This window comes from Myzus persicae, unplaced genomic scaffold, assembly GCF_001856785.1.
Source record: "Myzus persicae strain clone G006 unplaced genomic scaffold, MPER_G0061.0, whole genome shotgun sequence".
NCBI lineage: Eukaryota > Metazoa > Arthropoda > Insecta > Hemiptera > Aphididae > Myzus > Myzus persicae.
The window spans coordinates 45,040-64,128 of NW_019104371.1; the positions used below are offsets into that span (position 1 = coordinate 45,040).

The 19,089-nt window shown below is 31.3% G+C and overlaps 1 protein-coding gene and 2 pseudogenes across 1 annotated transcript; 1 reads left to right on the top strand and 2 right to left on the bottom strand.

Moving 5' to 3' along the window:
• Positions 1 to 2,387: 2,387 nt before the first annotated feature.
• LOC111041587 lies at positions 2,388 to 2,885 on the bottom strand (annotated as a pseudogene).
• Positions 2,886 to 13,484: 10,599 nt separating this feature from the next.
• Positions 13,485 to 15,648, bottom strand: LOC111041588 (annotated as a pseudogene).
• Positions 15,649 to 17,446: 1,798 nt separating this feature from the next.
• Positions 17,447 to 18,332, top strand: LOC111041590. Its single transcript, XM_022325894.1, has 4 exons — positions 17,447 to 17,716; positions 17,788 to 17,850; positions 17,914 to 17,976; positions 18,043 to 18,332. Exons 1-4 carry the CDS (start codon positions 17,599 to 17,601, stop codon positions 18,270 to 18,272), a joined length of 474 nt encoding a protein of 157 aa, XP_022181586.1. The 5' UTR covers positions 17,447 to 17,598; the 3' UTR covers positions 18,273 to 18,332.
• The last annotated feature ends 757 nt before the right edge of the window (positions 18,333 to 19,089 follow it).

Sequence of the window (19,089 nt, forward strand, 5' to 3'; positions counted from 1 at the left end):
CCTTCCATTCTTTGGCCGCCTGAGGCATCTACAACAATAAAATGGAAATAAATGCTTAGTTATTCCTCCCGACCCCCCCCTCCCCGTTCAAGTGCTGCAAGTGAAAAAAATTCAATATAGTGACACAACCAGTGATTTGGAAAAAAAAAGAAAGTACAAGCAGAAAAACAAGAAGCTTTGGCAAATAAAACCTTATTACCAAAGCTGTAAAGGAACATTTTAAAAACCTCGTACTACAGAAGATCGTGAAATACTATTACGAGAACCGGTTTTAATTCTTTTGAGGCAAGAGAAACTTCTTTAATTTGATTACTAGTTGATGGTATGGTCAAAATAAGAATAAATAATTTATAAGCTTCAGGTAAAATGTCTTTCAATGCATCTTGTTCAATAATTTTCACCGTGTCATAAATGTGTAATAGATTTTGATATTTTATATCACTGTACAAAACTTCTAATTCAACATTTAATGTATTTATACTAGAAAATATATTAGAATAAGTTGATTTCAAATTATTTAAAGAATTTTCAGGAAATCTACAAGAATATTTTTAAATTTTGTTACATCAGCTAACTGTAAAAAAAGTAATTAAGATTATTAAAATAGTAAAAAAATTGCTAGAGTGGAATTTAGTGAAACTTTTAAACCAAAATATGTGGTATCAGTCAAAAAATTATAGTTGTTTTTTTCGCATTATCATGTCATTCATTTAAATTGTCAATAAAATCTTTGATTACCTGTCAGAATTGATCAATGATTTTATTAACACACGTGTAAAAATAAAGCAAGATTTTATTATGACAACTATGGTCAATACCTACTTTACATTCAGGAGTTTTTCTAAGACTATTGCTAGGCATTCAGAATTAGCCTGAATTAAACTATTTATTCGGCGGATAAGTATAACAGATGGTTCACAATTAATTAAATCATAATTGTTTTCTCGATAAATTTCCATTGCTATAGCAGTTTTTTCACCAAAAATATTGTAAAATAAAATTATTAACTTATATCTTAAATGAAAAAAAACTAATACGTACACGGTATGCTCTGCCAATATTCATTTTTTGATAGGGTTTAGGATGTACGTCATCATTACTTAAACCAGGACATATTTTTAAATTAAAACCAAAAGGATTTTCAGAAGTAATTATGACATCCCAATGTTTTAGCTTCACTATTACATCTGGTGTCTGTTAATCAGTAGAACAAGTAAAGTTAAATGAAACTATATGATTATATTTGAGTGTTAACATAATGTATCTATAAAGTTTGCAGACCAGAATTTTGCAATGTGTAATGAATTGTAATGAATTGTTTAATTTATATTTTAATTAATTGATTTTTGACAAATAAGACTATATTTATGTTAAATAGAATTATAGCGTACCTATGTATAATTTAAAAAATACTTGGTAATTAAAAATAAATAATGATATAGAAATAAGAAGTATATATCAAGTATAAATCATACTTAGACATATTTAGCCTAAATAATTTAGGTGTATGATAATATATTAATATGGTAGGTAAATAACATAGATATGATAGAGTATTAGTTATAAAACAAGTTGGGTATTAAGCATTAAGCCATTTAAAAAAAAAAATAGAAACTAAGTTAAACAAATAATAGAACTTTGATCTAATATTAAAAAATATTTAATTTTATTACCCAAAATTCACTTTGTTTTACTATGCAATTTCTCAAATTTTTCATGAGGTGGGTGGGGAAAATCTGATAAAAATCATAATCTTCTTAAATCTTAATGAATCATAAATGTATCATAACTAACATTTTCAGACGAAATTTGAAACTTTATCCACCTACTTCAATTCCATGTAGTACCATTAGTTGCAATGGCATCTACATGGAAAACAGACTTCTCCAAAAGAATAACACATTCCATAACAATCTTGTGCAACACTGTACTTGAAGCACAATCTTTGCTCAAAAAAACTACAAATGCCTAAACCCATTTTCCTCGGAATGGTTGGTACATGAAGACCAAGACAAGCACGTACTGCTTCTTGTTGACTCTCAGGCAACCAACTATTTCATTTTCAATTATTGCTGAAGATGCATTAGCACATTTCTGTTTTAATAAGCCTACCATTTCTTTCAACTTTAACACCAAGAAGAATATAAGTACCCAGTTATTGGATTTGAAATTTAATAGTTGTAAATACAACTTAGTAATTAATATTTAACTAAAGTTTTTACATTTGCAAGGACTACCTTTATAAATTAAAGATTATATTAAAATGCACACAATTATATTTTAAAAATACTCAAATACTTTATAGCACTAAAAAACTACATTGGTACATACTTTATTATTAAGTCTCCTATTCTTTCGAATAATGTTTTTGACTTGACCATTGCTCTTCAGTTTTTTTTGAATTTATGTTTTATTTCTCTATGTATTAAAATAGATATTCGCTGAAGATCTAGTATACTTTTTCTTTCTTTAGAGCATATATTGCAACGGACGTCCGATAATGAAGTGTCTGGTTTCTTTACATTAACATAACCAGTGCATGCATCTGACCGTGGGCTACAAATATACAAGTAAAAACTATACAAACTCAAGTTAACAAATTATTGAGGTTTACTATTTTTTGTTTTAGAAGATGGATAATATGGTAGATCTAGAAACAATGATGGAACTGAATTTTCTTTTAACAAAATTCTATCTCTTTCAAATTGTTGAATTGAATGCTTTTTATACACACAGTCTATTTCTAACCTCAAATTTCGATCTGATCGTGGAATTGCTTTAACTCATTGTGTTAAGATTTCAGGATCCTGTAAATAAATTGCAATAAGTATAATATTCATTATGTAGATAAATTATTGTATAGGTAAGTACTAGGTCTAGGTGGTAATCAATTGGTGTTGCATAATAATATATGTATACTATGCACTATATTTATACTATATTGTTATACAAGGTTAGGTTAGGTTATTATACAACTCAAAATAACTATTTTGCAAATCACCTTTACTCGTATACGTGTTACTCCATATACGTCGTATCTTATCAAGTGCCGCTGCGGCGGCCTTGTGGTTATTATAATTATTATTATATTAATTAATACGTTATCGCTCTACAGTGCTTCGACGCTATCGTAATAAAATTAATTTAACTAATCACAGTTCTATCCAACATTAAAAATGGCAAATCATATTAATAAACCTACTACTACCTCGTCCACAAACGTAAATAAAAATATTGGATCTCATTCGAACAAAAATATAAACAAAACTAACAGTTCTTCACCCGGCGAGTGGAAAACACAGCAAAAACAAAAACGAATCCATTCGGACTCTTCCATTTCTGATAATCCTACATCACCCAAAGCCCAACAAATAAACGTAAAAATTTATTTCCCACAACAAATCGATTTGAAGTGCTCTCTCAAAATCTTAATACAGACGAAAACTTGGACGACAATCTTACCGAATAGATCAGCCGATTATTCCGGACACAATCAAACCACATCCTCCTATATTCGTCAAAGGAGTTGAAGACTTCTCCGAACTATCCATGGCCTTAATCGAGCTTATTGGTGTCGATAACCTTATATGCAATTCTACGTCTGATTGTTTAAAAATTCAAACTTTAAACCTTGTTGCATACCGAGCTTTAGTGCACTTTCTTAGAGAAGAAAAAGTTGAGTTCAATACATATCAACTAAAGGAGAACTAGCCTTTACGAGTCGTTATACGTAACCTTTATCCAACCACACCATTAAATCTATTCAAAGGTTAGGTTAGACTGCATCCTGTGAAATAAAAAAAAGGTATAACATTATTTTTCTCGTAGGTGGGAAATTCAAAAATATTCCAATACCTTCATTGAATTATGTACATTTGCACTTGATGTAATGTGTTTGCCCCATGCGAATGCGGATTGTGAACGGGTATTTTCAGCAGTTAATGTGGTAAAAACTAAGTTCCGGAATCGTTTGGTCACAGAAACTATAAGTGGTATTTTACACACAAAAAAGTTGATTAAAACTACCTCCAATGACAATTGTGTTAAGTTTGAACCCTAAAAAAAATGTATGACAAAATGACACATAGTGTGTTATACACCAAAAATGTAACCGAAGATGAAACCAAAACAGTTTTTAATCTTTTTAGTAATTCAAATTAATTTATATTTATATTTTTTATCGTCTCATCATAGACATTGTATGTTTAATCAATGTTTGTGCTTTATACTACTTATTAAGTTTTATTCCTTATGACTTATACTTAAATTTGATTTTTCATTACAGATTATTTTGATAGGTAGTACTCACTAGTCACTTTCATAATACACTGAAATGTAAAAATATTATAACTCAAACGTCGTAATTATAAATATTTAATGATTTTTAAGGTGAAAGGTAATTGTACACTATATACTTGTACTTGACTGGTTGTTGATATGGAAATATATTATTAATTATTATTACTTATATTTTATTTATTTGACATATTTTAAGAAGTAAAATTAAACGACGAACTGTTATTAAAACTTTATTAACTGTTTATTTAACATGGACTGGAAACGAGCAGCTTATCACGGCCACGAATATATGTACAAGAAGCAAAGTGCGGGGGGTCGCTATGTGTTCCTGGAGTTCACAGCGTATCATCTTATATTTGTAAGGAAAAATGGAGAAATTTAAGGACTGTTTTTCTACGTCATTTAAGAAAAACAACACCCAGTAGATCACAAGCTGATCACTTTTCGAAAAAATATTATTTGAACGACGCTTTGCAATTTCTTATGCCTTTCATTAAAAGCGGAAGAAAACAAATAGGCAATTTAACAGCTCCACAATCGGACACAGAAATAAGAGATGCCAATGTTCTTGATGATGCAAGTGAAGATGAATATTCAAATCAGACCATCAATGTAGAAGTAGAGGCAGTTCATGATAAATCAATTTCTTCACCTATACATAACACAAGTTTAAATAATATTAGCCTACAAAAAAGCAAGAAAAACAAATGTAACTCAAGAAACTGATGTTCGCCGTTGTTTTATTGAATATTTCAATAATAAAAAACAAAAAACAAAAGATAGCAGTGCTGATGAAAAGTTTTTATTAAGTTTATTACCAGATGTAGAACAAATGAATCAATCACAAAAAAGGAGATTCAAGAGGGAGGTGATGGCTGTAATTGATTCAATTTAGATTTAAAAATGATTAAAATATATCAAAATACAAATCATTAACGAACCATTGATAAGGAAACAGATGATATTGTATGATAATAATAAAATTATTACTATCAATATTCAATAAAACAAAAATTTCTTATCGTGGTCCGTCGGACTTGGTCTTTTAGTCTGTGGCAAAGCGAGAGACTTGAACCGTTGGATTTTAAATCTGCTGGATTGAATCCTTAGAACACCACACACGATAAGACTTTTTAGAGGATTTAATCCGTCAGAGACCAAATCCGTTATAAAATCCTCTCGTGTATGGCTACCTATAGTGTGTAATCATAATAATAAATGACAACTGATACACAATATAACAATATATGAGTATATAGGTATATTCCCGTATGGAGTATGTATGCATCTTTATTAGGCTTAATCGATAGCTGATATAAATAGCCGATACGAGAGTGTAGTCAATATGTTGGGTAGTAACGTAACGTGCGTTACTCGTTACTGTAACGTAGTTACATTTTTCAGTAACGTTATGGTAATTTCGTTATTATTAATTTTGGGTAACGCAAGAGTAACCACGTTCATTATTTAGAAGTAACTTAACAAAAGAACGCGTTACATTATAAATTTAATTTTTTTTTGTGGGGGGGATACTATCGTGGTGCTATTTCACGGGGCAGTCCTTCCCCTCGTATCCGCATCAGAAAATGTAATTATATTAATAATTTAAGTAGGTATTTATGAAATTACAAAATTTTCACAGTGTAATCTAATATAATTTTATAAATATACGTTTTTGTGTTAATATTATTTTCAATTTAACTGATTATAAACATCGATTATAGCCTATACAGGCAGCAACTGCCAACTGCTATAGTTTATTTATTTTTAGATCACATCTGATAAAATATGTACCTACATCGATATAGTATGTCCGTGTTACGGACAGACGGTCGAATGGATTACCAATAATAACTATTGGTAGGACGGAGCTTATGTCAACAATTCATAGTTATATAATCAGTTATCACAGTGGTCATTTGTTGGAAATAACATTAATAACCTAGTACCTATCTATATTTGGACTGTACTAACAATATTTTTAAATCAAACCAGAAAATCCCGGCGTCGCTATGTGCCGTCGCCCGTCGTATCAGTTCAACTTCCAGTTATTATATTAGTTATGTAATTATATTAACATATTGTGTATTAAATTTCAGTATTTGTGTAGCATTCGCTCACTAGTCACTGGACTAAGAATTGTAAATTGTGATACCTTTTTAAAACGTTCTAATGTTTACTATCGCTTTATAATTTCTTAAATTATTTCTTAAGGATTGATCTAGATTGATCTAAAAAAGACTTTTTTATGAAACTTAAATAACACAAGAGTAACGTCATTGTAACTAGTTACTTTTGAGTAAAAAATGTAACGTGACGTATTACTTTTGTACTCGAGTAACTATCAAGTAATCTAGTTATCCATTTTATTTTGTAACTTGTAACGTAACTTAGTTACTTTTTAAAAGTAAATTACCCACTCTAGTCATAAACCGATGAGCGCAAAATGTGGTCCTAGCTTTACTCTATCTTTATAAAACGGAGCGTAATACTACAACAAAAATATTTGCTAAAATATTGGAGGATAATAAACATAACTTTAGTCGAAAATAATATGGAGAAAAATGGAAACCAACCTTTTATTTTTTTGGAGGAAAATGGTCAGTGGAGGAAAACGGTATCTCGTTTTTGGAGGAAAATGGAACCGCCCGCACCGGACGCGTCAGACCACTCGGTCATCTCGTCACCCTTTTAAAAATTCACTCATGGATGGACCATGATGACAAATGATAGGTTTTAAACTATGTAAATACCTATTTAATATTTGAAGTTATTACAGAACGATATTAAATATCAATATTCTTAAACACTCGAGTACTCGATCTTCCACACTGCCCACTACAGCAACAGAAAAACTGTGTTAACAATTACAACGTCAATTACACTTGATGTGTGCATGACGAGTAACCGCAGTGTAATGTGTACGACGTATACATACACGACATAGGGGGGGTAATACGGTCTCTGGCGCTGCTACTTGAAACGGTGAAACGCTGTAACTAAAAACGTGTCGAGCACAATATCTCTTTGCCTCAAATCACGATGTAGGTATAACGGTGTAGTGACTATCAATCATACGTATGAGAAATAAATGAGTACCATTTTTAGTTACAGAAATGTCCACCAGAAAGAGCTAAGAAGGCCGATTTGAAAATATTTTATAAGCAATATTGTTATAAGTATATTTGTTTTGAATAATATACATATTATTAACATATTGATGAACATTGTTTATTAATATTTTATTATTCTATAGTAACACAGTACCACACTACCTATAGTAGAATATAACTATCCACATCTATCTAAAACTAGTAAAACTTATTATTATTTTTAAACATTTTTCATATTGTGCTAATTAATATGCCCAACAAATGTTTTGTTCCCGCATGCAAGTCTGGTTACCTAAGTAATACTAAAATAATAAAATCAGCAGGGAAGAATGTACCAGCCATGTTCCATCCACCACAAGTAACACTTACCCGATAGTTATAGTTTTGTTTTAAATTATAATATTTTGTATACTTAATTATTAGGGTGGTCCTTATTTTTTAAATTGAAAAATGTTGATGCAGAACCCTCCCATTTTTTTAAGTGTTATGAGAAAACAATTTGTGGTGAATTTGGTTATGATGACTAATCTCCTTCCCGTGCCGCAAGAGGGATGAAAAATGATCAAAGAGGGTGGTTTTATAGTTTTTTCCGATTTAACTCAAAAACTATTGACTCTTTCGTAAAAATGTATAGAACATTTATTGAACCGTTAATTACTGTCTATAAAAAAGTATAATTTAAAATTTCTTGTAAATCTATTATGTTTACACGAAAATATCAAAATATAATTTATTTAATTTATTAGGTAAATTTGATTTTATCACTGTTATTTTATTATATTTTTTAATTATTTAAGTATACAATTAAATGTCTTAAATAAATTTAAGTAACATTTAATTTAAAAAAAAGTTAATTGTAAGTTTATATTAGATTGACGAGTTCAATGTTATACTTGGATTTATGTGATTGTAATCTAAATCCAAACAAACAATTACCACTGTCATGATCTCTAGTATTTGATATCGCTTTTCTACAGTTATTATTATTATTAATCAATAGATATTTTTATCTTTAAATAGTAAACAATAATATAATAATGTAAAATAATCAGAGAATCAGAATGTTGTTTTCGAAAAATCATTAGCGATTAATATGACTCGTTTACAATCGGCAATCGAGTGCGCACACCACACAGCTTATGCTGTAAATAATTGTTATCTTAGTTTTATTTTATGTAATTTGTAGACCATCGATATTAGTGTGTTAGTTGTCAACAAACTTTTGGTGGATAATATCGTATTAAATAATACAAAATGCGGCGACAAAATATTTATCTGATCGGTTCAACAAAAAATCAAATTCTAGGTAGCAAACTTCCATCATTAAGAAACTACTTTCAAGTATTATTTTATAATATGAGATTCGTAAATATGACTCTATCCGAAAGCTCCAATTTGGTAATCGATGAATGCCTAATTTTCTGGAAAAAGACTCGTATCCCAACAAAGGATAAGGCTGATTGTGTGAGTTAAAAAAAAATTACGAATTATGGCGCAATCTTGAAAAGAGTAAAAAGCGCGAAAATGAAAGTTACAATTCAAAAGTTGAAGAATTTGAAAAAGATTTGGACAAACTATTCGACATTGCTCATTCTAATGCTTTAGAATTAATGAAAATTGAGGTGGACAAAGCATTTTTAATTTCTCAGCGAAATCCCGGTCGTCAAGGTTGCATGTTAGGAGTAGATATGAATCAAACAAATAAAGAGAAAAGAAAAAATTTAAGAATAGAAACGGAAATTACAAAAAAAAAAATACAATTCTCAAATTTCAGAATATGCCACTGGAAATTATTAATTAAAAAACCTCAAAAATAACTTATAAAATGATTTAAATATAAATATTTTAGTTGAGATACCAACATATTCAAGTTCAGATAGGTCCGAAAATATTAGCAAGGAAAGTGATGTTCACTCAGATAACTGTTGTCCAGGCCCATCTGGATCCAAAAGGGCCAACAAATCATTAATGACACCACGGCTTTGTGCAGCATTAGATAAGTGCAAGGTAAGTAGTTATAAATATAAAATAAATTTAATCTTATATATTTAAGGTTTTGGTTATGAGACGTTAAATAAAAAACGTTATTATGCAACAAATTAACAAACATATTTTAAGTTTTTTTTTTTTTAATTTTAAATTAATTTAAATAAACTATTTCATTATTTCGATTCAATATTATTGAGATTAGGCCAGGTTAGGTTAGCCTTCAAGATGTATTTGGTGCATATGTGTTAAACATACAAATTCAATATTAGTTTATAACAATTTTTTCTAAATACACGTAATAATTAATTATTGAATTTATATTTTCAAGGTTAGAGATCGGGATGCTGTACATTTATTGTCAGCATTCATTGAAAGTGTTTCTTTGAACCCGGACCTTTATGTAATCAACCGAACGTCTATAAAAAATGCACGACAAAGTGTAAGAGAAGAAAACGCTGGAAATGTGCGATCAGATTTTTTAAATTTGAATGTAGATTTTGTCATTGTTCACTGGGATGGAAAAATACTTTCTGACTTCGGAGGACACGGAAGAGTCGATCGTTTGCCTATAGTTGTAACAGGTCCTAATTTTGAGCAACTTCTTGGTGTTCCCCAAATTCAATCTGGTACAAGATTAGAAATGTCATCTGCTATATTCGATACTCTTGAAAAATGGTCATTACTTGATTAAGTTCAGGGGTTTGTATTTGACACCACGTCAACAAATACAGGCAGACTTAATGGAGCGTGTGCTCTGCTAGAACAACGACTGGAAAGAGATGTTCTTCACTTAGCATGTCGTCATCATATTTTTGAGTTGATTCTTCAAGCGGCTTTAGTTGAATCAAAATTACACTTATCATCCGGACCGGATATTGCAGTTTTTAAGCGTTTTAAGAATGCATGGAATGGAATAAACACCAAAAATATTTTTGTATGGAGCTCAAATGAAAAATTAAAAAATATTTTGTCACCAGTGCGTCAAGAAATGTTGTCTTTTTGTTTCAAAATGCTAACAGAAAAACAACCAAGAGATGACTATGAAGAATTTTTGAAACTTGTAATTATAACACTTGGTGAAACACCAACAGGTGGAATAATAATTCGTAAGCCTGGTGCGTGTCATCAAGCAAGGTGGATGGCTAAAGCAATTTATTGTTTGAAGATCTTTATACTGAAATTAGAATTTAAGTTGACAAAAACTGAAGAAAATGCAATCATCAGAGTCATTGCGTTCATTATAAAAATTTATATCAAGTCATGGCAACGAATGTAAGTGAGGCCCCTTTAAACGATATTGATTTAATACGTAGATTATTTGCATATTCGATTGATGATGAACTTATAGCTACATCATGCTTAAGAAAGTTTCTAAACCATTTATGGACCCTCAGTAACGAGTGTATGGCATTTTCTATTTTTGATGAACGAATATCCACTGAAAACAAAAGACTGATCGCAGTAAAAATAAGAGAGTGTGAAAATATGAATCAACTATGTGAAGAACTAGTGGGAGAAGAAAATGTTCAATATAAATTGGTTTTAAAAATGGAAAACGTTAGGGACTTTTTAACAAAAAAGTTCCCGGAATGTTTATTAAATTATCAGTCTTCAAAATTATTTAAAAGACTTGGAATAAACACATCGTTTTTGGAAATTGATCCAACTGAATGGAAGAACAATGTCTATTATCAATTTATAAAGAAAGTAGTTGATGCGTTGTATATAGTTAACGATACTGCTGAAAGGGGTGTGAAACTCATGGAAGAATTTAACGAAAAATTCACCAAAAATGAAAATGAAAAACAATGTTTACTACAAGTTAGTATTATAAACGAAACTATCTTAAAATATAAAAAAATACAGAAAAATGTATACAGAATGCTGGAAAAAATCCATGAAGATTCAATTTCCATGACTTTAATGTATATTTTATATATTTATGAAAGAAATTTAAATGTATAATTGAATAATTAAAAAATATAATAAAATAACCGTGATAAAATCAAATTTACCTAATAAACTAAATAAACTATATTTTGATATTTTCGTGTAAAAATAATAGATTTACAAGAAATTTCAATTTCAATGTATACTTTTTTATAGACAGTAATTTACGGTACAATAAATGTTCTATACATTTTTACGAAAGGGTCAATAGTTTTTGAGTTAAATCGGAAAAACCATAAAACTACCCTCTTTGATCATTTTTCATCCCTCTTGCGGCACGGGAAGGAAATAAGTCATAATAACCAAATTCACCACAAATTGTTTTCTCATAACACTTAAAAAAATGTGAGGGTCCTGCATAAACAAAAATAAATTTTTTTTCTTCTCCCATATGTAAGGATCACCCTATTAATTATGTACTGTAACATACCTCTAACGAAACTTAACACGTTGACCACCGTGAGGAAGCCTGCGTGGACAAATTTTTTTATTATTTTACTGATCTTTACATAACATTTTTTTTAAGACGAAAGAACTATACAATACATATAAGTAGGTATATAACTTAATACTAAAATAATTAAATATACAATTAATCATACAAAAAACCAATAATAAAGAACAGTCTGATTTTTAATACAAATTTAATGTTTGCATTATGTCATTTAAATCAAAATGTTCTCTAGGGTTCTTACATTCTATGTTATCTCTTAGAGACTTTATATTTTTAATAAAAGTAACAAATACAATGTTTGAATATGTAGTCTAAATTATTTATTTATTAATAATCAACGGACATACGCCCTTTAACAAGAAAAAAAACATTACATAATAATTGACACATATTAAACTAATAACAAAGGGATAAATAAAAATATAACTAGAAAGACAAAAAAAAAAATAATAATATTAACAAAAACAGAATAAATATATAAAAAGCTACAAACAACCTCGAGAGAGGAATAGAGTGAGTAAATCAGATGGGTGTCATCTAGAAGGGGGGTTTATGGATATTTGTATCGGTATATGATCGCTGCTGTTGTATAAATATGGTAGGGTGCACCACTCCAGTTTGTGGGAGAGGGGTGTGTTAGCGATGAACAGATCGATGGAGGAAGAGCGTCCGTTTGCGGGGTTAATTCTGGTTGGTTGTCCGTTATTGAGGAGCATCAGATTGTCATGCATGAGTAGTTCTTCGATGATTTTCCCTCTGTGATCTGATTTGTGCGATCCCCATATTTCGCTGTGACTTTTAAAGTCACCGACTAGGATGAATGAGTTGGGAAGTTGTTGTGTGATATTTTCAATGTCAGAGAGAGAGAAATCTCTTTAGTTTGGTATATATATGTTGCATATGGTTAATTTTATGTGGGGAAGAGTGACTGAGACTGCTATCGCTTCCAAGTTGGTTTGAAGTGGGTGTTCTGTGCTGGGGAAGTCTTGATTGATCATAATTGCAACTCCTCCACTAGCTCTGGCACAGGAGAGACAGTTACGTTTATATATGTCAAAGTGTGTGAAAGTAGGATTACTACCGTCATTGAAATTGGTTTCTTGAATGCATACTACCGAGGGACTGTGTTCTTTGATTAATATCTGGAGTTCGTCGAGTCTACTGTAGAACCCGTTAACATTCCATTGTATTATTTTAATTTTCATGTGAGGTGTTCTTTGAATTGTAGGCTAGTTGCTTGGAGTAGTGTAAGGCGGAATGAGCGGGGGCAGGGGGGTAGGTAGGGTTGGCTTTTTTTTTTTGTGTGTGAGGTTTTATGGATCTTGAGGAGGCGAGGCTTGAAAAAGCAAGTTGCCTAGTTTGGTAAGGCGAGTTTTGAGGAAAGTTTTGTTGATTGTTGGGCGTATTTCTTCGATGAGTTGCATTAGGGAGGGGATGTCGGAATCAATGTCTTTGCAGAGGTTGTGCATGTTGATATTTTTATTTGTGTAGTTTTCCAAAATATACTTGAACTGGAGCATGGTCACAGTGGAGTTGTTGCGAAAGATTTCCTCCGCTGGTATGAGGCTCTCAAGCAATTTATCTTCGTTTCTAGTTGATGAGTTTGATCTGAAGCGGATCTTAATTTTTTTTGGGGGGGGGGGTCTTTTTGGTGATTTCGTTGAGGGGGGTGAGTGGTGTTAAGTCTGCCGTATGTGAGGTGATCTTAATAACTTCTTGTGATGATGAATCAGAAAGATACCACTTGGAGGGTTTTTCGTCTTCTGTGAGTTGTGCTGACTGTTGAGATATATTAGTGAGGGAGTCGTGTGAGTGATCTAAGGGTGTAAGAGGTAGGTCATGGGGGGTAGGATTTGTGTAATTATAGTCATATGAGGTGAATTCGGTTTGATGTTCAACCAACGAGTCCGTGTTGTCTTGAGACTGCGTTTCGTTGATTGAATGGCTTTCGAGGAGCTGCATGTCAATCGGGAATGATTCGACTTAAGTGTCGCCTTTGTTATTGTTTGATTGGGGGAGGTTATGCGTTGGTAGATTTATCGAATTTTCGGAATCCAATTGTTTGTTGCATGATGTAGATGTGTGCCCGGTTGATTTATGAATGAAACACGTGATTTTTTCGTCGTTGAAGAATATTCTGAATTGGGTTTGGTTTTTGATGATAGTTATGGAAGCGGGTAGTTTTGTTGTGTCTTCGTGGTTAATGAACATTTGTCGGCGGAAGCTCAAGATATGCTCGTAACCCTCAAGATTTATTCCGGCTCTCGTGTGGTTTATCTGGGATACTGGCGTAATATTTATGCTTTTTAATGCATTAAGTATCGATTGGTTCGGTATTGAGGGACATGCGTTGGAAATGATTATTTTTTTTGCTGGAGTGATGAGTCTTCGGATTTGTATTATGTGTTCGTTTACCGTGATTGTATTGGTGTTTTCTAAAAGTGTTTCGAGTATTTCTTTACTAGAAAGGAAAACACAGAAGTGATTGGACATATTCTAGATATGTAGATAATGTGTTTCGGTGATATAATTTTTCCAATTGCTAGTATGTAATCTACCTGATGTATACCATCGATGGAATTAAATACTAGTGCCTGTTCTCTAGTAGGATTTTTTTCGTTTGCCGTGATAGAGGCAGGGCTAATGGTTTTATTCGGATAATTGGGTGTTTTGTGTTGGTTACTAAGATGGATCGGTTGTTGATCACAGACTTGATCGGTCATTAACGCCGGAAACGGCGGTGATTAGCTGCTTATCTGCTGCCTTGACGACGGCCGAATTATATGTAACAGGTGTGTGTTGGTTGGCGGGAAAGATATAAGATGTACGTGGGTTGCTGCTGTGGTTATTTGTATTCAGTACGGGTAATTTGTTGTTAACTTTGGTAGTACTAGACAAACTCGTTGTTTTATTAGTTTTAGGGATGTTATTTTTTGTGAGAGGTTTGCTTAGGGGCGGCGTGCCCGTCCTATGCTTTCCGCTCATTTCGTTAGTGATGGAAGATGCCTGATATTATAGACAATAATATTGATTCATATTACCTTTAATCAGACGCTGGTGTAATTAGATACCACATTGCTATCGAGAGCTATAAAACGCACAATCGTGGAGAGAACACACGTGTTATACTATCGGAGGTTGAACACGTACTGATTTACAGTCTTATCAAACACCTCAGGAACATTACAGTATTGTACAAAGCATTCTTCAATTGCTGAAACTAATGTAAAATTGTGTAATTTGGATGTATCAAGAATCCTTTAGACTTCAAGTTTGTTAAAGCTGCTTCTGGTCTTGTATCAGATCCTTAAATGGTAAAACAATACTGGAAAAAAGGTAAATTAATACAATTATTGGCACCACAGGAAATTGAAAATATTTCTAATTGTATTTTAAATCAAAAATTAAACATACCCTTTAAAGAAGGAAGACAATTTAAACATTGAGTTCTTTTAAGAACTATTTGATGGCACATAAAACCACATAAATAATATATAACACATTATTTAGCTGTAGCTTTTTGAATTTCACAGTAGTTATGATCTTTTATAATATCAACAACTGTGGCGTCTAACGGATCACATTCATCATCGTCATCAATAATTTTATTTATTTTTTCTTTTAGTTTTTCAGTTCTTCTATTTTTTGTTGCCTTTCTGGTAGATTGCTTTTAGATAATTCTTTTAAATCAGTCAATGTTATTTTAGGTGTTGTTGAATCAAGAGTCTGGCAGTTTCCTGTTTTTGGAGGTTTTAATACTGAAAATATTGATAGAAGTTTATACACTTGTAAAAACGTAGGTGCTGTTGGGTGTTCATTTGGGCCAGTATCCTGGCGAACCATACCAAAAAATTGCTAACAAAAAATTTAAAATAAATATTAAGTAAGTTTCAATATTTTTTTTTTTTTTTTAATAAGAAAAATTACTTCGATACGATCTTGATTCATTCTGTTTGTTAGATTATATTTTAATTTAACTTCATCTAAAAGGTATTTACTTAGTTCAATTATTGACTTTATACTGATCCGCAATCCATCAGATGTACTTTTTATGAGAAACTCATTTGAAGTAATTTTGCCATTAATAAAGTTAGTTTCCCATTCATCAAGCCAAATAAGAGTAGTCTTTAAAACCTTTATAAACATATTTATATAAGCATAATAATATCAAATTTTAATCATTACATCAACTTACATCAGTCATTACTTCCTTTTCTTATGCCTTCAGCTGTATACTTCTTATTAAGAGCATTAAAAACTGAGTTAAGTATGTTTGTTAAGTTTTCTGTTTCGATACTGTCTTTGAGTTCTTCACTTTTACATGATCTCTATAAAATCTAATTACTTTAATTGTAAGCCCACTATTCAGGTTGTATTGGCTACAGCTGTGGTCCACGTGAATGATTCAGCAGGTAACGTGGTGCGTTGCATTGCAGTACTTGACTCAGGATCAAAATTGTGTTTTACCACTAACGCCTCAAGTTACAGATAGTCAACAATACGATACCCATTACTGGCATGGGGCAGTCAAAATTATCAATCAGCAAATGTTGTGTGGGTATAGTGCAGTCTCGATTTGTCCAGACACAGTTCCAGGTGCAACTTCATGTGTTACCTACCATCACTGGCGACCTTCCAACACAGAGGTTTGACACAAATCAATTAAACTACCCTCGTGAAATACAATCAAACTAAGCTGATCCCGAGTACAGCAAACCTGGGTCTGTCGACATGCTACTTGGTGCTGAAATATTTTTTGAGATTTTAAGACAAGATAAACACTTAATGTCGGAGCATGCTGCCTTCCAGGACACTGTGTTCGGTTGGATTTTGGTGGGTAAGGTATTCACCCAACCATCTGCGGTATCACGGTACGTCCAGTCATAAATCAATGCTCTGCATTATCGTTATTCACATCGGCCGTGTCTAGACGGTTATGCGAAGAGGAAGAAGCTGTGTAACAACATTTCACACAAACCACTCACATAAATGAAAAAGAACAATTTGTGGTTCGACTTCCGCTGAAGGAACATCCTTTTTGCATAGGAAATACAAGCATTATAGCTAAGAAACGTTTTCTTAATCCCGAACAAAAATTGATCAAAGACAAGGTGTTGTCAAATGAATACGAAAAATGTTTGATGGAGTACTTGAAGTTAGGGCACATGAAAAAAATTGGACAATTCAATGAAACCCAATCCAGTAAATATTACATTCCCCACCATGGAGTCTTCAAAAGTACCAGTACAACCACGAAGTTACGAGTATTGCTTGATGCATCTACTATAGGTTCAACAGTTAAATCTTTGAATGACTTGCTCATGAAAGGACCAGTTGTCCAACCTACGATGTATTCCACACTGTTAACACGTTGACCGCCACGGCGTTTTTCACTTTGTTACTTAAATTTGCTACGAGATCAAATTCTAAATCTCAACAAATTACTAAAAGTTGGTTGTGAGATCTTATGTTGAATCTCACTTATACAAATTTTCTATCGATGAGAACTCGTGTTAGGTCTCAATAATCGGTATTTTCTCGTCGGATTCTAATTCTACAGTGTTGCCACTTTCAGATGGTGTTTGTAGCTTGACAATACCATATTTAGTTTTTTTTATCAATATTTTAAAATCATTGATAATGCAACGTTTGATACGTTGTTATTGGTAACTAAACGTATAAACTTTTTACTTTATTTATCTGATTATCAAAATTGAATGTTTAATGTGTTTTTGCCGTTAAGGTAACGGATTTATGAAGTTTTTTTTATGTAATTTGTGACAAATAAACAAAATGAATGACGAGAGTATAACTGAAATGTTAGAATCTTCATTTGAATCATTTGACTATAGTTCAGACGATTGTGACAATGACCCCAATTGGGATCAAAATGCTGAAAACATGTCTACAAGTAAGTTATTTCACCTGCAGCTTAATGTACTTTGATCTAACTTACATATGATTTTTAAATGTTTCGAATAGGTAGTACTTCTAGTAAACAAAATATCAATGATGATGTCAGACATGTGAACATGTCTATAGATGGTAATATATTTTGCTTGAAATTGTCTATTTTCTATTTATAATTAATAATAAAATACATTTTAGAAATTGAATTATCTGGAGTAGATGCAATTGCTTACAGTGATGAAAATGATGATCCAAATTTTGGTAAATAATAAACAAAAATGTGCATTATTAAAAAAAAAATGTTTAAAATTATTTTTTTTATATTAGATTTGGTATCTCATATAAGTGCTTCATCTGATAATGGTTCTACTACAAATTATCCTGGACCAGGACGTCCAAGGATTCATCCTAAGGTAAATGTCAATGATCGTCGTCAATGGAGAGCAGACGACAATGTTATTGACGATTTTATTTTTGATGCTGATAAGACAAATTCAGGTATAAATCCAGATTTATTTGACACTCTTATGCATGGATCACCGCTTGATTTTTATTAATTATTATATACCTATATAAATATATTTTATATTTATTATGCTATAAAAAAAAATACCTATTACTATAATTAAACTGTTTTTGTTATATTTTTATTAATAGTAAGTAATTTGTTGTAACTTATGTTTTTTCATTATTAATGTACATGTGGTTTTTGAATATTATTTTATACTTTAAAAAAAAAGTTTTCAAGTTATGTTTTTTGTTTGTAATATCATTTTTATCATAAAAAAGTTACATTTATGCTTTTTATTTTGCAGTTTATAGGATAAAAGCCTACTACCAGAGATTGTTTTCATATTATTATATTGTTCCTTATTGTTCAAATAATGTATTATTTTATAAAATAAATAAATATTTATTTGAGATTTAATGTTAAGTCTCAATTATAGTGATTTTTCATAATGAGATTTAGTTTGAGATCTCAGGCTAATGGTCAAAACATTAATTTTTCAAATGGTGACATCCTACGGCCATGAGATCTAATTTGAGATCTCGGCTTATATTAAGTTATAACATAAAAAAATGTTTTAGGAAAACAATTATGAATATAAGTACAAGTTTTGAATAAAATCAGACAATGTTTTATCCAAAAAAAAATTTGAGTAAACCTATGAAAAACCCCGTGGCAGTGAGGACAAAGTTTGGTGAGATCTCGTACAAGAGCTCATGGCGGTCAACGTGTTAAGTTTTTGAGTCCATCAAGTAGCCCTCACGGCAGATATAGAGAAGATGTACCGACAAATACTAGTTCATAATGACGATTGTCAGCTACAAAAAATAGTGTATAGGTCAAGGCCAACTAATGAGCTTCAAGAG

Coding starts and splice junctions, on each gene's coding strand:
- LOC111041590 (XM_022325894.1), top strand. CDS start 17,599: ATGAATGACGAGAGTATAACTGAAATGTTAGAATCTTCATTTGAATCA. Junction 17,717..17,787: donor TGCTGAAAACATGTCTACAA/GTAAGTTATTTC, acceptor TGTTTCGAATAG/GTAGTACTTCTAGTAAACAA. Junction 17,851..17,913: donor TGTGAACATGTCTATAGATG/GTAATATATTTT, acceptor AATACATTTTAG/AAATTGAATTATCTGGAGTA.